The sequence below is a fragment of the Calliopsis andreniformis genome, chromosome 10 (genome assembly GCF_051401765.1).
Source record: "Calliopsis andreniformis isolate RMS-2024a chromosome 10, iyCalAndr_principal, whole genome shotgun sequence".
NCBI classification, from domain to species: domain Eukaryota; kingdom Metazoa; phylum Arthropoda; class Insecta; order Hymenoptera; family Andrenidae; genus Calliopsis; species Calliopsis andreniformis.
In genome coordinates, this window is record NC_135071.1 from 10,688,161 (window position 1) to 10,714,796 (window position 26,636).

The 26,636-nt window shown below is 33.0% G+C and overlaps 1 protein-coding gene across 1 annotated transcript in view; it reads left to right on the forward strand.

The window, feature by feature from the left end:
* The window catches only part of Stet (stem cell tumor), a 336,681-nt gene that overhangs the window by 273,224 nt on the left and 36,821 nt on the right, over positions 1 to 26,636 (forward strand). Inside the window, exon 6 of the mRNA XM_076386383.1 lies at positions 17,256 to 17,373. Coding sequence (XP_076242498.1) covers positions 17,256 to 17,373 — 118 coding nt within the window. The remainder of the gene's footprint in view (positions 1 to 17,255; positions 17,374 to 26,636) is intronic.

The window sequence follows — 26,636 nt, forward strand, 5'->3', positions numbered from 1 at the left end:
AAACGAGATTACGTTGTACCCATGAGAACTTTGTCACCGTCCACATATTTGTTTCACGAAATTACATGTTTATTCTTCTCGTCTAACGAATAATTTCATCTAATTTATTCATCCAGGTATTCACGACGGAAAAAATGTTCAAATTATAATTTTACATTAATTCTAATTATGAAAGCGGTGTAAGTAAAAAATCTGAAAAAGTTGAGTTCACCACTTACTTGATTTCCATTATGAAGTAAAAAATATAGTTCAAAAAGAAAACACTTTATAAAATTAAAATATTTTTATAAAACGAATAAATAATTAGTGCATATAATTTTAAGTCAGTATGTAACACTGGGTGCTGAGTTAAAAATGAATTTACGATCTTGGTATCTCTACAATGCACGAATAAAATCAGCACTGAGTTTAATAATTTTATATTTCATCTATATACGATTGAATATCAAATATTTGTGCACAGTCGACCAGTACATATTTTTTACTCTCATACAAATGTAGTAACTAGTAATAGAATTTTTTATTGGTTCTTCACATTTCTTTCACGCCTCTCATTGGTCGAATTTTTTAGGAGAATGTATATGCAGAGAATAAAATTATTTTAATGGCTTAATTCAAAGTTATCTAGTTCTATACATATAGCATATAAGAATACTGAAACTATTATTAAAAACTTCACTGACATTAGCAAATTTAAAATTTGTTTAGAATTAATATTTACATATAAATTGAGAGAATTTTAATGCCAGCAAAATATCAGACGATCAGTACTGAAAATTTGTAAATGTATTTAATGACTACTTCCTAAGTCGACTTAATTTCCAAGCATATCGGCGATCTGTCTGGTATATTTATGATTATATTGTTAGTAGCCCATGATAGAGACACTGACAATCGTTAACTGATTAATCTATTACGTTTGCGCGCGTCGATTTGTCGCTTACCAACCGATCCATTTCATATCGAACAATGCGCGTTATTATCGACATAACATGCGAAATATGTCAGAAATTATTACACTCACCTATATCTATTGGTAAACCATTGGCATTTCGGTCGGTATAGAATTGAACTGACCACGCATTGCGGCACTCGTAAATAATTGCATCAGATTTAGGGAAAACATGGAGCTTTTCTATGAAAATTATTCTGTTTATGTGTCCTAAAGGCTTCAACATTATATTGGATTTAATGCATTTAAGAAGATATAATATTTAATTTTGAATTTACTATTGGAGAAAAATGTTCTTATAATCGAGAAATATTGAATATAACAATACAAATATGAATTACGTGGAAAAGAGGGTAATTGCTATCGAAGCAGATTTTAATAGAGTACTAAATAGGAAGAAGGGGTGGATTATTTTTCCAGGTGAAGCAAACACACTGTTAACAATAAGACACAGCCAGGGAGTATTTTTGATGCGGTTCAAAAGTTTTTCATTGTGGAATAATTTTATTATTGCCACTTTGGAAACTTTACAGCCCGACATGGATTTGCAAATTGAATATACTTCAGCCGCGTGTTTGCTTAGTGCTAGTCTGTTGAGTATTCTATTTGGACGTAGCACCGTCGTGGAATGCAGTCTCGAAGAAAATGCGAAACTTTATTCTGAGTTGAGAATGAGAGAAAGAACTGCGTAGTGAAAATAGCAAAGCAAAAGGGAGGAAAAAGAACTCACAATCAGTTTCTCATACACTTACCACGTTATATGTGTACAGTTTTTCCTCTTTTTCCCCCTTTTCCTTTCTTTAGTAATAGGAGCATTACTATATACATTTTGAGACCAGTATGGCATACTTAATAAATTACGCAGATTTACTGGATGTTCCACACATAATTATAAATAAAAATAAACACATTAAATTGAACTATGTTATTACATAAGTGTTGTATTATAAGATATATTTAATAACAAATTTTGTACTTTTAATTTCCTAATTTTATCATAGAAGTATTCTCGTTTATTTGCACTCTTTCTTTTGATTTTGAAATTCATATTTATTCTCAGATAGATTTTCCTAAAATTGTTTTCCTATTTGCGATAATTTCCATTTCTCTCTGTGAATTCACATTTCCAGATTTGGTTGAAATTTGAATACTACAATTGCATGCTCGTAGTTTCGGTCTCGATCATGGGGTTGAGTTAATCGGCCTAACAATTTGCCTCGTTAAACCTCCCGTCTTTCTTCCCCATGTCTCTCTTTCTCTCTCACTCGCAACATCCAATCCTCCCTCTGCCAAGTGTTAAGCCTCTCATTTTTAATTATCTATTCTAACAAGGTATGCGCGAGCGACAGCGATAACCAGGCTTTTCGTCCTCGCGTTATCTGCAATTGTCGTTGATATAATAACGATAAATCGGAATCTAGTTGTGTTGTATACGATATGGCAGCCACAAATCTTACTAAACTGTTGCAATTCGCTAAGTATAAAAACAGTACTAAAATATGAACAAATTATTTGGTTTATCTATGATATTTAAGAGATTTCCAATAATATTATCGTTAAACAAATTGCAACGTTGTACGAAATTGGTTCATATTTTTGGGAATATAGGGAACAAGCTAATAAAATCAAATGCTGCTATGAATAAACTGAATTGATTATATCACAGTGCAGCAAATGTTTTTTTTTCACGATGCTTTAACTTGTGTTTGCATTAGGCAACTTTTGGTTGGACAATAACCTAAAGTCAATCAAAATTGTTTTTTTTAACTTGGTTGAAATTAGGTTTACACTTTGCACGAACAAAGTTGATTAATTTCAGCTTGATCAATCCAGTTGCCCAATGTAAACGTAGCGTTACAATCTTTATATCCTTATTATCATTTATAGAATTTAGTATTTATATTTTACACTTTAAATGTTATTTTTCATGGCCCTTTGGTTTTAAGGAAAATCTAAGTTTGGTTTTTATATTCGTGGGATTTTTGTAGGGGTAATTATTACCTAAAAGTAACTTTCTAGTGGCTTTTAAATTCAACGATACAAACTACTTAATTACATATGTATATCAAAATTTATGTTTTTAATTTCTGTAAAGCAAGATAATTTAAATGTTTAGGAAGTAAATAAAACTCGTAACAGTTTCTTTAAACCCCTAATATTGCTACTTCTGATATTAATTTGTAGCGATTATTGTGTAGTGTATCAATGGGAAACAAAATTGCAGCAATGTAAATATTAAGCGAATAGCTTCGTGTAAACGTTCCAAAATATCATTTCTTGTTAAATTACGAACCTGTCGATAGACACGCTTTTCAATTTTACACATACCGAAACGAACCATTTTGCCTGTTAATTAGTTTTTGTTGTTTGTTACTCATCACTATGTGAAAAAGAAGTACTGACGTGAAAACGTGCAATAATTGCAGTAATAAATTTTACTTGCTACGCTCCAGCGTTTCAAACGACGGAAATAGTTTGCGTTTTAATTACGAAACATTTTTTATTAACTGGGATACTTAAAAGGTCGCTCTATGTGCTAATACGGTTAATGAAAACTAGATAATGAATACTATTATCAGTAGTTCTTGGATTATTAGACTATTCATTGCTATTGATTGCAAGTTTTAATGTACATACATTTGACTAGTTTTGTTTTCGTAGTTTTAAATCGATACGTACCAATTATTTCAAAATTCCAAATACAGTGTTTATTTGAATAATATTCGCAATTTAGGACCGCTAATAATATTTTACCGAGCGTAATGTTTTATTTACAGTTGGCCTTTAATTGCTGTTCATTTATTTAACGCTGTTTAACTTATTTGCAATAGATGCCGAGGACAGCGATGAGAGTTCATCATATTGTGTACAAATAATAATTTACGCTCTAATATAGACATATACATATGAAGAAAGGACCTATCCTTTTCAAGGCTCTATCTGAGTCAACGGGTGTGCATTTAGTACTGATAGTGACCTCTAGTGGCTAAATTGAAATTAGATGGAAATAAGATATGATTGAGCCTAAAACATTGTGACATTGCGATTGTGCCAGTCTCAGATCATAAAAGTCTAAGTAAAGAATTTTAAGAAGCTATATTTATCATTTATTTTACGCTGCATCGGTTTACATTGTAAAACAAGTTATAAATTCAATTTTTTAATTGTTTGTCTTAGGACACTTTCATAATTACTGGTACAATTGTATAAGAGATTTAAAAAGTGGAGTAATTGTTGGGTCAGTGTAATATTGAAGTCAAAGCAAAAAGATTAAACTAATGAAACAGTGAAATCTTCGAATAAGACACTCAGAAATTAATATTATATAGTGAACAAACACTTAAAGTAAACTATTGTATTTAACAATATTACGTACAAATATGTACTACCGAAACACATTTTTCGAAAAAATGTGTCCTATGTGGTTTACTCTGTCGGTAATCATTCGATGCTTCAGGTTTGCTTTCAAAAGAAATCCTACGCATTATAGAATTCTACTAGGTATACTATAATTCATTATTGACGTGGTAATTATATTCTAATAAAAATCTCTTTGATAGTTACATTGAAACGCTCACAAAAGCTGTTTTCCCGTTTTTCTATAAAGGCCTCAAGATGTCACTAGTGAGGCTTTGAATGCTGTGTAAAGGTGGGTCTACACAACATATCATGTAACAAGGTTACATAACATTTTAGAAAATAGAAAAGAGACATATGTATCTATAACATCTGTCTTTTCTGTTTATTTAATGTTATGTAACTTTGTTGTATAACATATAGTGTAGTTGCACCTTAATACACCACTATTTGTAAAATAATTGACGATCGCTGTCTTACGTTAAAACAAATGCACGTGCTTTCTATGTAGACACGATATATGTAGTATCATACCTAACATAGTACCTATCAACGATGGTGTATGTAATATGAGTATGAGTGAAGGTCTTGGCCATATGTGTCCGCTGTGGATAAATCGTGTAGACGCAACCTAACTATACTATACTCTATACACTATGACCCTGTTCCTATTCCTATTACTTCGTATTGCTTATCTTCAGTCCCATTAACACATTTTCCTTCCTTTTTCATTTTCGATGTGCACAAGATGCAAGTAAGACTCTAGTTTGTTCAAATACCTGGAAATTTGAGTACAGTTGGATGAACTAATTGGGGGACGGAAGTGTTCCAATAAGAGAATTTTTATACAATAGAACAACAAGGGCTTAGCACTCAGTTTGAAGGAAAAATGAAATAAAATAAATATTTGTATATAATTTTATAGATAGAATATAAAATAGAGAAAAACAATATTGTTCAATTTTTCTTTTTGACTAAATTGAAGAGATGAAATCTATGAATCTCAAATTTTGAATCATAGAATTTCACTAAAAATATTCAAATACATATATGCATATACAGATACAAATTTTCTTCATGCTCTTCATTTTCGGTTACGTGGATGAAATATTTCAGCGTAAGAGACGTCAGGGTTTTATGGCCATCATAAATAAGACAGATGTGACAATAAAATTTAGATACGTCATTTTATAGATGTTCAATAATCTTATCTCAGTAGAACATGGTTCCTTCGTAGCGCCATCCTGGGTCCTTCTTCGTCGTCAGTTGCATACGAAATCTATTCCAGTACATAGATGTGCCTGATTTGTGAATGTAGCAGTTTCTGTGACAGTAATACATATCTTTCGAATTTTTATGCAATTCTCGCGAATGTATCGCATCAGTCTAACTTCGAGTGATTAAATTTTAAATATTAACCACGGAATAGCACACTTTTTTCAGACTGCCACACGGCATACTGGATCTTTAAAGTTTAGCGTGATTTTTACACACTTTGAGTGTGTAAAATATAGTTTAAGGTTATCCAATTCAAATATTTAAAAAGTATATAGAATATCTTTATTTGGAATTATATTGGAGTACTGCAACAGGAATCAGTGTCTTGCTGGAGCAATGAAAGGAGCCATGAAAAGACCCATTCCAGAGTTAAATATCTCCTAAAATAGCTCATATCAACAACAACATTTATATTTTACTCACTGAAGTTAGGAAAAAGTAATTTAAACTCTTTTCTGGATTCAAGAGTGAGAATGATAAAAAAATCATTTAGTACGATCAAATAATTAATAAACTATAAAAGCTAAGCAAGTTGGAGTACTCCTACAGAATAGTAGATACAGGCGCTATTCGTTTTGAATGCAATTGAATGACTGAAAGCCCAACTTTTGAAAGCAGGTGGCAAAAGTAACGTCTCAGAAGCAGAAAGAATCGCGCAAAGGAGGGTGAAAAGGAATGGCGGATAGAAAAGGATAAATAGGACTTGTCGCGACAAGAGACGGTTGAGCTTTCGGCGTTGAAGCACTTTTGGAAAAGCCCTCGAGAACGGTGTGAAGTGTGAAGGCCTTTCGAGTAGGGAATTAGGGGGTAGTTGACGCAAAAGTGAGGGCTACTGGGCGGAGGGGGCTAGCTGCCACCTAACAAGTGACAATTATCGACGCTAACGAGCACAGGACCACTCGGTACAATCTGCTTCCTGCTCAGTACAGCCCAACGTTCACGCTCGAACTTGGAACGTTCGCCAGCCAACAGTATGGGTTTATGGCTTAGCTTTTCTCGGGGAACGTACGTTCGTCTAGAGTCGAGAAGAACATGTCTTGATTGTTCTACTGTTCCGTTACAACAGTCGAATGTCCAAGATGTCGCGTCGACTAACATTGTGTAGGTACACTTACGTAGTTGTCAGTTTTCCTTTCGCCATTGCTGTTCTCTACTCCATCCTAATATCTAGTAATTTTGTTCGTTGTGAAAGAAGGCTGCTTTGTAGTTAGTTTTTCGATTTTACTCTTTAGCTTCATTATTCCTTTCCTTGAGTTGTATTCCCATCAGGTATTATTTTCATATTTGTCCATATTTTAAAGTTACTAAATTATTTACTGGGTTCAGTGTATAAATATTTCGCGGTTTGTTTACAAACACGGAAGTAAATCTGTGTCACCAAATCGATTGAGTTAACTTTTTTTTCCTTATTTTGAATTGATGTGTGCAGTGAAAGGCTTTTCCAGTTTGAAATCAATTTTGTTTGTCAATCTTTTTGTCTGTAAGAAAAATTCTAGTAATTCTTTGGGCCTGACGCAGAACGATCGCGTTTTTTGTTTGTTTTTCTTTTGCATCGCACATCTTTGTGCATTTTTCAACATGAAACAACAGAAGCGCGATCGCGCTATGGTGAACTTTTCGACTGGATTTTTGTAAAAGTTTGCGCGATTCAAACGGTTAAATTCGCAGTCACACTTGAGTTAACTCTGTCGAGTTTCACAATACAAATATGTGCATATTTGTAATAAAACTCCTATGTATCCCATATGTGTATTTATGATACTTTTGAATCGTAATAGAAATTAAATTTGTAAAATTAATTTTAAAATTGATCGTCTGAGATTAAATTGTTCACTTTGGTATTCTTTGATAAGTTATTTACGAGAAATAAAAAACATAAGTTGGATATACGTATCTATTGCAAAAATGATTGAATTCGATTTGTGTTCAACTTTTTCTGAAAGTAGTAACAATAGTGATAGAAGGATGTGAAGCATTGAATATCTGCTAGCTGGTTGTACGACTAATCGTAGGTTTTACTACTGCGAATCGCATCTTAAGTACACAACCAGTAAGGAAAATAAAAGTAAATTTCTATCACAAATCAGATGATAAAATTATGAACACTTTTGTGTATTTGACTTCACCATATTGTTAAACATTTTTATTTTCAAACAATTTTGAGAATACTACTCTTTTTTAGACTTTCACATCTCTACTATTCCTTAGTAAAATAGGAATTCAAGTTATTCAACTGTAAGTGATTCTTCTATTTTTACAAAGTTTTTCAAACGATCAGCATTGAAGAATTTAAGAAAAAGTAAAATTATGTATTAAGGAATAAATTAAATTTTAGTGTAAATAACATTAATTCAATAAAACTACCAAACTTTCATTATTGCATATGACGTAATGCTTTGAATAAATTACTTGTAAACAAAATCCTAAAATCCAGTCAAATTTCAACATATTGTCATATTGCAAAAAAATTGTATTCGAAAGGATGGTAAAATAGATTGTGATTACAATCTTCGACAGTATTACATGTATATTCATGCATGTATACATGCATAGCACATGCATATTCGTACATGAGTGCAACGAAGCGAATCAAAATCATGTCTCGTTATCAGGATTTATGTAAATTCAGATATTTTACCAGTATCTATTATTTTCCTCTACAATTATTTTGCGGATTTTATCTTCTGACGCATAAATATTTCATAAACATACTGGAAATTACATTTGTCAAACTATGTGAAAAAATTATTTACTTTTGTTACAATACAAAATACTGCTATTTTTTGTGTTTATCTAATTATTTCACATAGGAAAAAGAATCTCGCGAGTATGTCAAATATATCAATATACAGATGTCAGGCTAAGAGCTCCAATTACATTCTGTTTTACAATTGCGCTCTTTATTTAATAACTTTTCGAATATGCTAGTACTTTAGTTTAAACAAATAGTATTGTCTTATTTTAATTGTTGTAGCAAAATGAATTGTGGTTAGGTATTTGTTATATTCTTTTATTATTTGTAAGTTTAACGACTTTCAGTGCACCCTTTTTGCTAATCAAATCGTTACATTCTTGTTACTGCAATGTTTACTAAATATAGCGTGAAAATTGCTAGATAAGCATATCCTAATTTTTAATGCATTTCTAGTCAATATTTTTAAAAACTGTGTATATAATTTAATTTGTTCTTCAAAATCATTCTTAGCTCATTTAAACTTTGTCCTGTTCCTAATGGTTTCCAGGATATTAAAGTAGATACTTTTTCCATCTCATCATAGACATTGATTGCTACCTTTTCAACGTGGATGGAGGCCTATAAAAAATAGATATCGAATATTCTTACATGCTCTGCTGACCCATAGGGAAGTCATTAAAATATCAACACTGCGGTGATCCCTTGTTCGATGCAACACTTGACCAATACAGATTCACCTTCGATGAGGTACACAGTTAACTCTTGCTTTGCCTGAGCCATTATTTTTTCCCCCCGTGCTACTTCTTGAAGCAGCGTGTAGAGCGATCGGATTAATTAGTCAGCCAGTAGATGATTACGTATGCATATTCGCCTTCGCGGATCCTTGCACGCATGTACGAGCTTCTGCGGTAGGAAGGGAATGACGATCCTGATGTAAGGATAAGAGGAGTTGAGATTCGAGTAGGTTGTGATGAGAGCTGGAAGGGCGAGCAGAACAGCGGGTTGGGGGTGGAGGGGGAGGAGAAAGAGACAAGACCATACGGCTGGCGTGTACCAAGGATATTGGGCTATACGTCATACGTTGCATAGCTACGCGACCCCAAACGAGCTATTGTTCCTCGCGACGAAGTGTTTCTCCTCCTCCTCACCTCTCCTCTCCTCCTCTCTCCCACTCGACACGAGCTATTTCGTGGCGTGTCATCCCGATAATTTTGGAAATTTCGACGGTCGACTCGTACACTATGCAGGGACCGATTAATCGTACCAAAGGGTCGAGCTATTGCCGCTTGTTTTAGAATTGTTCTTTGCCGGAATGTTCGAAAACTGCTCGCACGAGGAGCAGCTGATTCCCTGGACGAGAGTAAGGAAAAGAATTTTCGCATTCGATGATGTTTCAGAATAGATATAGAATATAGAATTCGGAATACCTGACCAATTAATTAATTCAATTAACTGTCTATAATTTCGTAATTTCAAACACACTAATTTGTGCTTCAAAACTGAAAAAATAAACGTATTATTTTGTGTATTTTTACTTTTCAAGCAGAAATTGCTGTGTTTGAAATTACGAAATTATAGACAGTTAATTGAATTAATTAACTGGTCACGTATACCGAATTCTATATTCTACATATATTTATCCATAATATGTGTAACTGCTTCGTATGACTTCATTTCTTTCTGAAATCTTTGCTTTTATAAAACATAGTCTTCCTATAGGTACTATAATAGGTATTGTGATGTAGACTAATTTTTTAACTTCTGCTTATATCCAATTATAATCATTATTTACTTAACTGAAACATAAAATTCGGTAATTAACCTTTATCACTAAAAGAAGACAGTTTATCTTTCAGTGTTACTTTTATTTACACTGTTAATTGATTTTCGATTAATGAAGTGATACTACATATAGGTAACAAAAATTGTGATAGTCATTTTCATTTGCGAATATCAGTAAACTAGGGAAGAGTGACAAGCCTGTCTGAACGGTCCCTGTTGACCATCAAGACAAGTTGCTTGATCGTAATATATGGTTTTGCATGGTGACTTGGTCATTTGATTGATTGCATTTGATTGCGCGTTATCCGATCGCTTGTATGTATCAAAGATTGCTTATCTATACGGCTATTGACTATATTGTAGTCGTATGTCATTATCAACGTAGAAGTTATACATATGGATTATAAACAGTAGAATATACGCAACTTTTTCGTATTATTAATTAAATATATTACATTGTACTATACTATAACTAAAAACAAATCGAGTGAACATGCATATGTGTACAGTATTTAATAAAAACATATATTAAATCATTATAATTGAAATACAAAGTTTCCTATAAACGTATCAAACTTGTAGGAAATGGATAACATAATGTATTAGTAACAAAAGTACGAGCTGGAAAATTAATTTGAAGAAAACGAGAGAAATGGCGACAAATTTATTTAGCTTTATTTGAAATTTTGCTATGAAACAATTTGCTATAGTTTTCTATTTATTACTATGACGAAGGAAACTTTTCTGTCGACCTGTTGATGTTTGAGAACAGGAAGAGAACAAGTATTAAAGTCGAAAAGTTCAGGGAGGAGATGCCATTATCGGGATAGACATATGTTCAGTTAGTGCATGCGTGGTTTACCGTATGGTCGTACATCATCGGTTGGTTTGTGCTGGTTTAACCACCCTTACCGCCAGTTGCGCCGGTTATCCGAGCATGGTGCAAGTTAGAATGATTCAAGCATCGCGGTCACTATACGTACATACACATACGCAAAGGTAGTTCTACACGACGGTAGAAAACTGAGAACAATCCCTGCGTATTGCTAAATCTACGAAACATAATATTCACTTTATCCAGTATTTTTCCATATTCTCTTCTATTTGTTCGACATATCAATAGAAACGAAGTAGTAATGTCTGAAATTGGAGAGACAATACTCGTATCATTACCTATTCCTTAAAAGAGGACTAGCGGAGCAGTTAAAATGACAGCTACGATTATTCCTCGTGCAGATTTTATTCTTTAAAAATATCTTTTTTCATTAATGCTGAATGAAACTAAAAAAAATATAAATGTTACTTCTGTGAATGATATATTTTTTAAGAAAATTGTACTTTTGAGAAGTTGTTTGAAATAGACGTACGTTAATTTTGGTAGCCCTAAAGTTAAAATTACAGAGGATGATTTACACATGTGGAGCATTGCATCTCTTTTCTGGTTGAAAATAGAAAAATACATTAGAGTAAAAGGGTCAAGGAGGAACTAAAGGTTAAGGAGGACTATATTTTCACGATCATGTTCTTTCACAAATGCAATTGCCTTTTTTTGTAAAGCGAATCATTACCGATTAATTAACTACAATTATGTACATAATTAACGTCATTGAAATGACAAAAGTTGTATCTGATTCAAGACCTATTTTACTATCGATATACATTAACTAGTCCAAGCACAGTGATATCAGTAGAATGAGTCCTCAAGTCAGACACATTTCACGCGTATTTTAGACGTTTTCTCAGCCACTTATGTGTACCTCTGAAACGAAACCAAACACAATTTCGATATTGTCTGACTTCTTAGAATTTCTAACATCTATTGTCGAGCAGTTTGTAGTTTTTTTATCGTTAGAAGTTGTATCAGAGTATGTTCAAATACTTTAAATGCGTACTGTAATGTAAAAGAATAATAATACTTTTGATCGATTGAACAAATCGATTATATGAAAAGTAAGAACACTGAAAACCATAAATTATGCATTTACAAGTCTGTAATTTACATATTCATTTCGCTTTTCCGGCAATTCTTGGACATAATCTTCGCTGGTCGAAGAAAATGCAAGGCATAAAGGAATACGGTAGACGAGATTAAACGCGCGGTGCTCGTAGATTTTATTGAAGCACCCGTGAATTAGAAGGGGAAGCAGCCAAGTTGAAAATGTGTGCGAAAATTTAAGTCAGATGAAACGTAGAGAGGGAAAACACAGCGTAGGTAGCTGGCGCTAGCAAACGTAGACGAAAGAGGGAGCAACGAGTGCGAAGTAGAGGACAGCAGTTTTTTTACGAGCCACCCTTGGGTGGTGAACTACATTTACGAGCTTATAGTACGTCGCACACGAAGACTTCTTAATAGTATAGAAAGCATATAGTCCAAGCACGCGTCCTAGTCACCCAAAAGTAAAGTCTTTCTCCTTCGAGAAAGACTTTCGTCCCCTTGAACATACGTTTTCTTATGACCTGCACTCTTTTCAAAAATACGTACTCGTTCTCCATTCTTTGTTACCTTTGTGACTTGAAACATTTTAGATAATTTTTGAATTCTAAGCAAATGACAATTGAGCAGTTGGAAACTGCTCAAAGAAAAAAATTCTCATTGTTATTATCATTTATATTTATTTCCCTTAGTAAGTAACTAATCTTAATAAGCAAGTACTTGCAAGGGTTAAGATCGAAACTATGTTGCTTGCTATAAGCTCATGGTTAGCGAGTCAGAAGTTTATAATGAGAAAATGCACCTACTGTTTGTACACCTACCTAACTACACAACCATACAAATTCAAGAAAATGAAAATATAAAAAAATATATGTTTTAAACGATTCTATAAGTCGCTAAAAATTCTGAACAGAGTGTATGATTAATATTATTTGATTTAACTGTATAAAAAGTGTTGAAACAATAGTAAGTAGTAGATACAGTGCGCGTGCACAAGCTACGAAAATAAGGATCTCAGTGACCAGAGTAATTTCTATAAAAATCTTGTTTTCCCAACGGACATACTTGTGGCTTAGCTACGTTTGATTTATCGCGAAATTTCCCCTGCTTTCCCAAGGGGAATACAGCAGGACGACGTCGGTGCGCACGCGCACACAGAGTCCTAATAATCTAATATGCCGCGACCCGAGCGCAATTTCATGCTTTCTCGGGCATGCGGTGCACCCCCGACACTTACTGCGATCAAACATCCTTCCGATTCTCTGTTCCCCTTTGCCATCTTTTATTTATTTTCCACTCGTTTACTCGTTTTTTCTCTCCATACGTACGTGTTCCATGTTATTGTTTCACAAGTATTGTCAAATGATGTCTTTGAATGCCGCTTAACTTTATTAACAGAAGAACGAGAAACGTGATGTTGCACACATATGATTATGATCTGAAATTAATATTTGCAATCAATTTTGCTGAGATGAATTTCAACGTTATATTAGATATCATGAGTCCTTATTATAATGTATGTATTGTCTTTGGTTTGCTTTTTAAAATTGTGTTTTTGTCTTTAGAGTGGAAGACTATAGAGATATACTCCAGCAGTTTGATTAATAGAAACAATATTTTAACATTTATCTATGATTTATGAATATTTATCTTTGTGTAAATCGAGACATAGTTGGTACAGACATATGTTTTACGAGCTAAAAGGAATCACTTCTACTGCTCGATTTTATATATTTACTTTACACTTGTGTCTGTATGCAATCTCGTCGCTGGTGTTGGTGGTTTAGATATTCTATTTCTTCAATCGATTCCCAATCTGCACGCAATGTAGACGATTGTCGAAAGATTTGATTTTTCACTGGCTTTGATCGAGGACGGGCAAAATCGGGTTTAAGGAGTACCTATTTCTTGAGAATCCTTATCGGACAGGCAGTATAAAGGATGAGAAGACGATTCTTATGGAGATATCATTTCGTTCCTTCTTGTATATTCTCGAGAAAATCATGGCCTTACTATATGGCAACGTAGCAAGAATACATAACTCATAATAAATTTAGTTCCCTTTGTTGCTATATTGAAATCTATGATGCTTTATAAAATTAGACCTTCATGGTTGAAATTTTATAACAGATAAATAAAATTTGAGCGTGGAAAATAAAGTGTGTATATAAATTGCATTCATGAGACAGAGTATTAGAGTTAAAAGGATAAATCTTATCTACTGAAAAGAGGGAAAACAGAACAAAATATCAATTAATTATGGAATAATGTACTGTTTGAATTGTATAAAGGTATTATTTTGGTTTGTACTGTCATATATCAAATAGAAATGCACGCGTGAAGAAAATATGTTTTAGTTGAAAGCAGATTTTCTGAATTAAAATCCCTACATTATGTGCTTGCTAAGTTCAGAAGGAAGATTTCAGGTTGATATGGAAGTTAAATATGACCTTATTTACCCAGTGTTCCCGATTCTGTTTTTCCGTATCTTCCACTTGCAGATTGCAGAAATGTTGGTAAATATCACATTTAAGTACATGCCGAGAAGTTCCAGAAATGAAGTTGATTAAATCAAATTTATATGCATATTATCACACACACTCCCAGTTCCATTTTACTTGGAAGCTTCTCAAGTTCTTCTCCTCGTATTTGCTAATACTTTCTTCCTTTTCTGTCATGTAGACACAGCTGGCACAAGCCTCTATAATTCTGTTCAAATCTTGAATTACCACATTAATTTGTTAATTATATTTAATATTTAAAAGCTCACATAAATGCAATAACATTTTAAAAGAACATACAGGGTGATTCAGAAATTCGGTTGAATAGAGCAAGAGAGAACGAAGTGAAGAAATAAATGGACTAATATATGTACTGACAATAGAGTATATTAGGAAATCTCTGCAGTATCATTTGTTCGTGAGCAACGCAATCAGTTAGGTACATTTTACATCTTTTTTCATTTAGCGAATACATCAATCGATTGTACGCGAATATGCACTGGTAAAAAAATATTAAAAGGAAAAAAGTACAAATTATTCAATTATCTGGAAGGAAAAAGTTATTCATATTACAATTTCATCTGTCCATACAGATTTATTGTAATAATGATTTTTGAATAAAGTAATTACAGTTTTCTATTCATTCGAATAATTAACGTGACGTTTTCGCCACTGTGACGATTATTAACGAGAGCCCGATATATGTAAGTACGTAAAAATTAGTCGACACATTTAATTAGCATCCTTGAAATGTGAGCATTTCTGATCCCCTCGTACTCTCCTCTGCTATTTCGTCCCGTACCAGAAGAATGTGGTGAACACTAAGCACGCCACCTGTACTCACAAACAGAGGGGGCAAGAGAAGGAGAGTAGACGACCCTTTTTCTCGTTTCCTTGAACTCAAGTATATCAGTCACATCGGTAATTGGAAATCGCTCGTGCGATCTGCGGCGTCTCGAGGCGCAGACAATTAGGTGTGCACTTACGAACCTGTCAGCCACGCACGAACCCATTCTGTATTCAAGATATCACCCTTTTTTTCAGACCAACTATGTCTCACATTTCTGACCATTTTTACTTTCAGTCGCTCTTTATTTGAACACTTCAGTGTTCATTTTGTGGTTAATTAATTTTTGGGAAAAAGGATACAGTGGTGCTAATAGTTTTAGGCTTTGGATAAAGTGATATTAGATAGAAATATATAATTATAATATTATTTCAATACAATCAAAGGGAACATCTAAAGTTGTAGAAATTTTATTTTTATTTTAATTTTCACAGTAGAACAATAGTTTAGGAAGGGTTTGAAAAAAGTGTGCAATTTTTATATTAATAATTGCTTCCTCTAATTGAATTTTATTCGTTGTTTTATATATTTACAATACGTAGTTTAGGTTCTTATAAAAAAGCGTAAGCAGTGCGAATTAAGGTACAAAGAAAGTGGCTCGCTTCTTGGCGTATTCTGTGCTGTTTGCTACTTACTGTGGAGTCGTGATCACGAAACTGCAATTCTTTCTTCTTAATTGTGCAGTGCTGTGAAGAACACGACTTCTCCCGCGAATATATTATATATTTAATGTGTGTTTGTAAAGTAAATACTATTCGTGAATTCAATAGTTTGTTTAGGTACATTTAGAAGTTGTTACAACTGGAGCAAAGTCTAATTCATAACGTCTATACAGGGTGCTCCACCTAACTTGAGCATTTCGAATACCTTGCTTATTTTTGACTGCAGGTAGAAAATATATAAAGAAAATACAAATGCAAAATATTTTTCTGAAAGTCATCGAATTTTTTTTAGGTAAATCTACATATTTTTATAATTATGGCATAATAGCTGAGACTAAGAAAGGATAAGTACACAAAGATTGAGTACTTGAAAATTAATTAGTAGGTATTGAATTAACCATAATTGAGTGTCCTTTGAAAGCTAGTAGTTAATGATAATTTGAATTGATATGTACAGGATAGCGCATAAGAGGGTAGGTAACTATGTAGATGAGCTCCGACAGATACGTCGTATTGACATTGACAAGTGCCCACTTAGAAATAATGAGAAAACTATAGATGTCAGAGATCTTCGAAATTCTATGAAAATGTTTCTCTCGTCCCTGTTAATGAAGTTGAATCGGTGCAGTTAATTTCTCATTATTCCTCATTATTTCTCTACTTCTGGCAACGTTTAACGAAGTTCTATACGTATTCTTTTGCGTGAAAATTGCTGCGGGTTAATGATTGATTCAAGTATATCCTTCAGCTATCGATGCATTAAGTTGAAAAAGTTTTTTTAATTAATTCTCTGATTAATTCTACTATTTAAGTAACAAACACATAATAGTAGCTACGTATATCTTAAAATTCAATTTACTTCGAATTCTGATAATTTATATGACTTTCTTGCATATCTTAAAGATAATAAAAATTGCATCGGAACACGAATATTTTATTAGACAATTATTAGTAACAGTACCTAGTTAATTCAATTAACATGAATTATGTTAATTCTAGGTAATTTATTCTCTAAGCTAACTTCTCAACTGATATCAGTGAATTAAACTCTTCACTTTATTTTGTCGTACAAAATAAATGATTTTTCTTCACGTCTTTCTTTCGAAGTCGATTTAGTTGAAAATAGAATATTTTTGAGAGTTTCAAGTTTCCAATTCTTAAGCATGCTTGAAAGAAAAGAGGAAGGAGGCTGTTCTAAATATAACCACGTAAAGGAAATCAATAAATGAATTATTATTTTGGTTACAGGATGGTCCGCATGATCGGCGATGAATTCCTTACGGAGGAAAGGGACCGCAAGTATTATGCTGATCATTACACATGTTGCCCACCACCTCTTTTTATTATTCTCATCACCCTTGTGGAGGTGAGTAGAAACTCTTTTCGCATAATGGTACATATCCATAGAATGCATGCATACAATGCGTCATTCGAGGCCGTCGTTTTTACCTCGTAACCTCTGATTAATAAATTTTTAATGAAAGTACGCGGTGGTTGAAAAATATGTTGGATATAGGGATAAAGCGGCACTATCGACCTGAGCCTCGCTGTTTATTAAAAATGCCTTTGACACACGTGCTCCCTTTATTCTTTTTAAATACTCTGATATTATTTCTGCCTTGTATTGCAATTAATACCGTGACTAATAAAATGCTTTTGACGGTGAATATATTGTTCCCTTCTTTTTTTCGTGCAGTCCCTTAATTCATTTGCATCAAAGAATAGGTCGCTTCATTTTGTTTTTTACGTGAATAGTGCGCTGATTTTTGCTGATATGAATAGACGAAGGGAACTAGCGAGTAATTTTTTTCGATTTTTATGAAACTGTCAAATGGCAATATCAAAAACAGGTGATGAGAAGTCTAATATGGTCAACAAACGTTACAATTTGTTTTATTAACACTTGTAGTACATCCTGGCTATTGCTGGGGACACTTCTGACTCGCACCAGAGAGTCACTAGTGGCTGGCATAGAGTATTTATCCACATTTCTGTGTTCGTATCTATTTTTGTATCTTTGGAATAAAATTATTTTTAAAAAAAGAATTTTATAAAAAGTGATAGTATAAAAAACAAGTAAACTCAAATAGAACAATTCCTCAGTTTATCCATAAAAGTACTTTTTTATACATGAGTTTAATCTAAAGGCACAGAATCAGGTACGAGCTCAGAAATATGGACAAGTACCCTAATATTGGGAGGGTTAACCCTAGGAATAGTAGGAATACTAGGAATAAGGAGGGGAATTCCTTCAAGCCTAGATTTCGAATATGTAATGTTAAATTTAAGCTATTTCCAATTAAGCATATCATGTATAATCTTTAAAGAATCGATTAAGTATCATTTATTTTTAAGAAATAAATTGTAGATAGGTACATCATTTAATCTGGTTCGCATGATATCTACAACATTATTGAATTCGAGTTTGCTACTCAATATTATTCAAAGAAACGCACCAAATTCAAAGTTAGGTTCCTATATAATTTTTTATTGAAATTGTATAATTTTTTCATGAAAGAAATGAAGAAAGTGGTTCTAGCCCTATTTTAGGGACTTAAATTAGTGCCAGGGTAATTCTTAACCCTAGAGGCTAATTCATCCAGGATCCATCTTCGATCCAGAGAACACTATTCTGAGTTCCCACTAGAACTACACTTTTTCTATACATTGAATGATTTAAACAAATTAATTTCCGTGAGAGCATTATACAATTACACAGTTACAGGCGTAAAAGAAATTGTAGAAGCAAGTAGTGTTGACTGAATCACAAAAATTGTTCATCCTCATACTTTTCTATCTCTTTACTTGGAGCAGAACTGTAATCTGATCCAGTTACTAAGTAGGATTATTTTCTAAAGATACTACAGCAAGGGCAGAACTTGAGCATTGAATATTATCATAATAGGTAAATATGTATATCGTTTTATTATCACATTAATGCTTACAAGTACGAAGCGCGTTAATAAATTTGATGGGAGCAGTTTAAGAGCACTCTGTATATTGGTTATTCGATAACTACTTAGCTCTGGTCGTTTGTAGGTAAGCGCATATGGCTGCCATCATATTTCGCGAGAATGAGCGGCAAACTTTTATCTCGGGTGGTGTGATGTATCAGCGTGTCGGGGATGTCCTTAGTGCTTCTCGTACTGCGCAGGGCATATAACACATGTATACAACTATGTAAGAAGAAGGTAGTCTGACTTTCGGTCGTAGAGTCTGTTCCCTTCTTCAAGATTCTCTGTCCGTTTGTTCACTGACTCTATTAGGTACGACTGTACTCGTGTATACATGACTAAAGTTTCGCACCCTGTTTCATCAGTTTTTTGGGCTTACGTAACAACGTGTATTCAGCTTGGCTGCCCTAAGAAAACTATGTCGACTAAGTTTCGCATTTTTGTACTTTTTAATGAAAGTTATCTATGTTGGTTACAATTTCTGATATGTTGGTAAGGAATACTTCTTGGGAAATCAAACACTTTTTGCAGTACCATTTTAAATTTATCGAAATTTGTATATATTGAAGCCCTTAGCAATGTTTAAATGTATTTCAGTGGATTTTTCGAAATTTTGAAAATTTGGAAAAAATTGAAATACATTATTTTTATTTGTTACACATACATATTTACTATAGATAAAATAAATATTTGAAATGAGAATTGTATTAAAAAGAAGTTGTACTTAGTTCAATATCAAAATTCTGATTTCTCTGAATTTTTAGAACGTAACTAAATTCTTATTGTTCATATGTGTTTTCTAAAACACATTCACAATATCATTATCATTATTATTATTATATTATTCATTCAATCATAATTAACAGTGCAATCCTTACGTGAGTAATGATTAGATATTAAGTACTTCTGTTATTCATTGATCATTAATTGTGTTTGGCCCAATTTTATTCTATCAAGGAATTATTCTAGTTTAGAAACTTAGAAAAATCGATTTTTGTAAACTCATTTTCTGAAGGTATCTCTATGCCTTCGAAAATATTTCTCCCAATGGATATTGCTCGACTCGTAAAGTGAATGAAGTTATAGGTACACCAGGCAAACTTGAGGCTTCGTCACGTAAGCTTTACTCTATGCTCAGACTTCAAGTTTGCCTGGAATACCAGTAAAAGCAATTGTTCGCAACGTGCAATGCATCGTTGAGCGGTATTAAGTAAACTTTAAACTAGATTTTCTCGAAACCACATTTTTCCAAATGGTTGCCATGATATTTCAAGTTTTAATTGCTCGAAATTGGGAGGGAATACCATGCATATCTATCTTTATTGCCTGAACTAGGATTTTGAAAATCTGATTTTTTCTAGTACCTCTTTTAACATGTCAAAGATAAAAAGACACATAAAATTGATAATCCAACTTTAATGTGGTGCCAAAGTTTTAATTTTCAATACTTTTGCACAATTCTGCTTTCGGTCATAGCCACGTTCATATTGGGGAAGATTATTTTTTATTCATTCATTTTAGATAAGCAGTACAGTCGGAATCGTGGCAGCTGTAAGTAACTGTACCTTCTATAATTATCAATATTTTTACATAAAAATTGTATATATTTCTTAAATACATACAGGTGAATAATATACGAAAAAATTCGATGTAAAAATGTGTTATCGTTTAAAAAGAATCTAACAAAACACTTTAAAAATTGTAATCTAGACTTGAATACCCTCTTAAAATTCTTTTGATACTACAATCGTAGAATGTATTGTAAAATTTACAAAGTTTAATGAACCTTCTCTTTTGTACTATTGTTTGGTAAAATCTTGAGTGATTTTTAAATTTCTAATGAGTTTTACTTATCGCCAGATTTTTGTGATCGGTAGATTAATTTTGAAGCGATCCTGGCTGTTTTATAATACGCGACTCGGTGAATAATAAAGCTTCAATTTGAAATTGTAATGATTTCCTTACAATAGTGCAGATATAATTTCTGTAGATATAATAACAAGCATAAAATCATAATTATCACAAAATTACACGAAACACGTATATGATAGTATGCTGTGCGAGGATTTGTTTTGTATAATATATCCAATATCGTTAAGGTGTATAATTTTTTTCCTACTCCCAGCTGCAAAGTAAAAAGACTACGGATCTAATGACCTGTTATTAAGGTTGATTCGATCGATACATACATAGTAGTGTACCTAAGTACATACATAGTTGGATGTCGTGACTAACGAGCTGTAAGCCATGGAATCGACGTGAGATTCATGACGGTTCCAGTCCTAATGACTCAACAAAATTATAGATAACATGTTGTTGCGTGTGCTCCAGCGGAAATATAGAAAAAATTGTTTTTATTCATGGCGCTACACGGTGATTGAATACAACATCAAGTGAATTATAAATGTAATAGCAAGAACTGGATGAATACAAATAGTGTTCTGCCACACTCTTTCATTTAACGTGTACCTACTTTGTTTCGTGATTTAACGATCGAAGCATGAGAACTTAATAAGTCTGTTTTGTTCAATTTTTTGTTTTTTATATCATCTGGGTAGTTAAAAGAGAGTGTTGCAATTTTAATGTCAGAGTTGAAAAGGTGAAAAGCTTGATAGGTTCCAACATACAACTATTTTCGTAATAAATGTACAAGGAAATAACTTGATAATGTTGTAAGAAATAACTTGAATGTTTGAAAGATCTTAAATGTTAAGACTATAATAAATATTGACAATAAAAATAAAATAGTGCACTATTGTAATAGCATCGAGTTACAGTAACAGTAATGACTTAAGTACTTAGTGATCGCAATATTTTTATTTTTAGTTTTGTATTTACGCTGAATCCGAAATCTATAAATGAAGAGAGTGCAAAACAGCGACTAGAATTTGAAATGAACAGCAAACAATTTACTTCAATAACGTTATTTTTGCTATTCATACGCACAAGGAGCAATTCGTAAGCGTTATCAACGTTCGATATCCAAAGAGAATTCAATATTGAAAGTTTGGCCAGGTCTGTCGTTGTTTCGGCATTTTCCTGAAAATATTCGATTCTCAGGAAAAGCGGATGCGGCGTATATCGACATCCTGGAAAGTCTTATACATAGAGGACCTTTCAAAATTCAATTCTGTGACTTTACCCGTTCTCCTTGGCCCCGAGATACCCGACTGCCTTCGGGAATTAAATTTCCATCTGCCTCGATCGCTGCAAGGGTTTTGATAGAATATTTTGTATGGCTGTGTGTGCGTGCACGTCGTGCGCTGTTGTAAGCATATGCACATTACTACACGTATCTATATACACGTGTTCAACGGGGAGAAACATTTTTGCTTGCTGGTCGTAGGTAATAACTGCACTTTCGGATACACTGGTCAAATAGACACGTGTCATTCCACGCCAACTGTTTTCGATTTTTTGGTTGGTATTGGTGGTATCGTCACTTATTATGAAATGGAGACATGCTCTGGATACGAAATTAGGCGAGAGACGTGAGAGATAAAGGAAGAGGAGAAAAAAGACAAAATGGTACCGTCATTTCTATATTTTCTAAATTGATACTTTGTGATGTTGTTTCGTTAGTTACCATTGCTTTTTTTTGTTCTAATTGTGAAATGTTTACTGACAGTTTCTTTGGAGAAGCTTAAGAACTTTATAAGAAAATACAGGTATCTCTGCCTAGAATAATATTCCTTAGAGGCAGGAAGTTAGGTGAAGTCCTCTGGACCCAGTTGAATGATTCCTTTTTAGATCAGAGCTCCTTTGTTGGTCATCTCATTGGAGTGGCTACTGGGGTTAAATACTTTGCAATATTCCTAATAAGTAATTAATTGTTTCGGAAGGGACTGGGACTCTGTGCTTTTCTACTATGCTCACTTACATACGTACACTATCGTGTACAAACGACACTGTCACATGATTGGAAATGGATGAAATACCTCCACCTTTTTATTGATATTAATTGATATTAAATATTTTTCTCATCGATATTTTTCAATTTTATACAGGGTGGTCCACTGAAGGAGGGCCAGCTAAATATCTTTTTTTCTAATTATGATGTCAAAAAATATTTTATATTCTATTTGAATGGTATCGAGGGACCAATAGACTGCAAGCAATTTTTGTTCAAAGTCTCAAATAAAATATTTTCTATATCATCACAATTGGAATAGATATGTAGGTGGCTTTATTTAAGTGAACAACCCTGTATAATAGTTTGAGATAAAATTTGTAACTGAAACTATATTATAGAATTTTGCTTAGCTTATTTTACATATTGCAATAACGTGAAAGTGTCAAAATGTTTATGCACGATGGTGTATGTACGTAAGTATCACGATGTAACCATTGCTTAGAGGATAATCATCGTTTTAGTCTGTTTTGCGAAGGGGAAAGCTTATCGGTAGATTATAGCACACGAAACCGTTGTTCTAGGTGTATTATTATTGTGACACACTACAAGAAAGTTTTTTTATTTAAAATTTTAAAGTCTTATATTTTCATTTTTTACCCTTGATTTTAAAATTTGTGGCTGAACTATGGACTCAATTATACAGAGTGTTCGACTACAGGTGAAATATAATGATGGTCCTTCTGGATGCCAAAATAAGACGATCATAGTAAAACTCACGTCACGTTTGAGCCTTCGTTTATTAACTATAAACGTTTAAATTTGCCATATTTTTCACAAATTCACCATGGCTTCCGTTTATGTTAATATTTATGAATGTTTGTAGTGTGAGCAGATGTTGATAGGAAGAGAGAAATAAATAGTAAACTTGACTGTTGGTTCTGCCTTAGTTCACCAGTGTATTGGGACAGGGAGCATACGCTAAGGGATAGGTTACGTAGGGACTAGGGAATCCAAACACGCAATACTCTGGTCCTGTGTATAAGTTATAGCCACTTGAATAAACATCAATGCGATATCATGTGGATATTGCGTCATTCGTGTGTTCGCCTCTGCAGTGGTGTCATAATGCACATAAATGTCCAGTTGAACGGAATTCTACACCTGTGCGCATTTCTCTCTTCTGTTCTTGACTTTGCGTTAGCTGTTTATCGTTGATCCTCCATCTTCCTCTTTCTCTCTAATTGCATTGACGATCGCCACTATTTGCTTCGTCCAATTTCCATTCAGTTATTTTTATTAGGATTTATATAAATACTTCAGAGTCATATTATAAATTGTTTCAAGATTACATGTACCTACTTTATTGTAAATGTGCATATTCTGACTGTTTGTGCTTCAGTATTGAAGCAATTGATTAAATCCTTTGACAGTTTAGCCCGAGTAAGGCTCAGGCAGAACACCAAGTAGCAAATCTTTTTATATGAATTATATTGAGATACAGTGTTTTAGTTTATTATTTTATGCTCACGTTTAAGCTTATTAGTGTATGTCCCGATTTTTCTACAGCTTTCATCATTTTCTTGTCAGTTTTTTCTGTTTGAGATCTAAAGGAAAACAAGTACCTAGTTTGGTTTTGAGATTTTACTAGACTGTCAGAGGGTTAATATTGTCGGTTCCATTTCATTTTCCATTTCGAACATGTAGTCTAATTTCTTTAGTAATGTCAGTATGATCTGATTTTTCATACATTAAGTAGTGGTTGCCAAGTGATTAAGTGATTATCAAAAGATTTGGTGTAGTTATCTTAATTGATGTAAAGAAATGAATGTAATGATATATTCACACACTTGAACAGTCTTGTTCAAAGATTGTTCTTGCCAAAAATAGCAGCTTTTGCTGGAGCTACCATGGCAATATCTGTCGTGAAAGATTGAGAGTACTGCAGTTTACATTCACAAGGTTTCCACGATTAATCAAGTTTCTATTATTCGCAGTCTCTTTTATTTAGAATTATTGCTATTTGATGTAATTCCAATAACATTACTGCAGAACGTCGATTGAATCTTGAATCGTAACTTATCTAAAGCCTTGTTCAGATTAGTCAAGTTACTGGAATTCAAACAGCTTGAATACAACTTGTCCAATGAGAACCTGTTATTTTATTTGACTTGAAATATCCCTTTAAGTTTCTATTTTATCTAGGCACGTTCAGATTAGTCTTAACTACTTGAGTTCAAGTAGCTTGAATACAAGTGATTTGGGGCAGTTTAACCAATGTGAACGTGTTATATTACTTGACTTAAAATGTTCTTTCAAGCTTCAAGTGAAGTTAACGTCTAAACTTCAAATAAATCAACAAACTTAACCTCAAGCTACTTCAACCCAAGTGGCTTGAATTCAAGTAACTTAACTAATCTGAACAAGGTTCAATAGCAGTCCATTGAAAATAATAAAATCGAATTTCTCCTTATATTACACAAAAAAGAGTAGAGATGAATTGGAAATCCCAGTTGGTCTTATCTCTTTTACCAATATTATCCGTTTACATATAGAAGCAAAGGACACGGTAAAAAAAAGCGTACTGACAAGCAAGAACGTAAACAACATAAATCTTTTGGCATCTTTCCAATTCCGATAATCTCATCTGCGCTATCATTATTATGTCCATTATTGGCTTCGTTATTTAGTAGCCGGTAAATCCCAGGGAACCGCTTCTATTGGAGTATTCATGGATATCGAATAGAATAGGGTGAAGCGAATTTATTGTTCGAGAAAGCAATATATTTTCGAAACACGATGAGTGGTAAAGTGACTTTTAACTTCTTAGTTGTCAGCATTTTTTCTGGATCATAGGCGTTTTTCCATAACTCCTCAGTACATCTATAAACAAAATCTAGTGTAAACATGTTACCTGATCGAGTTTGTGATCTTTTCGTTTATCGTGATTGCATTGATATCGCAGTTATATTGGACAATTAAAAATTTATATTTGATTGGAAAAACGAAAATGAAAAGAAGAGTTAATGTTATAAATACTGTAAAATGTTTCTTTTAAAGTTGGCAAAAATACAGACAGTAGAATTGATTAATTTGACATTTGGGAGGGTTCTAGCGTGATTAGTATGAAACCAAATCCCCAAATCTAAGTAATGTAACTATAATTTTCTTTCTACTTTAATGTATCATACTTCATATGTATTACCTCGAATATGTTTTACAGTACGTAGATATAAATTCATTCAAGGTAAATTAAAAACTATGCATATGTGTAATGTATGTCTTTATTTGTTTTTATTTGTTTGTTTTCCACAATATAACGCCCTGCATCACTGTAATGTTAAGCTGTCTGTGAAATCAACAGTGTCTATTATGCATTCCAAATTTATGGTTATTACTCTGGTAATAACAAGACCAGGAGCTTATTAATTTCTTGATTCAACGAAATAATCTCTGCATAGTTGTAAAGAAGAAATGAAATTTTCGAAAGTTTTGTAGCTAAATACTAATTCAGCTTCGTTTTGAATTATTCGTAACGGAGAGAATTTTCCATTAAAAATAATTCATTGCTGCGCACTAGATTGTTATTTTCAGCCATTTTTTCATGAAGTAATAAACAATTAATTACTGTTTCATGTAAGACAAAACTGCTTTAATTCTTACTCTTGATATCATCCTTTGTCTTTTATTCATAAAAGAAGGTTTATAAAGAAATAGTAATACTGTTTAATTATTAAGCGTAAATACTTGAGAGTTTGAATTTCAGGTAACCAAATGGAATATTATGAAGAAATGTAGCTCAGATTTTTGTGAAATGCGCACGTG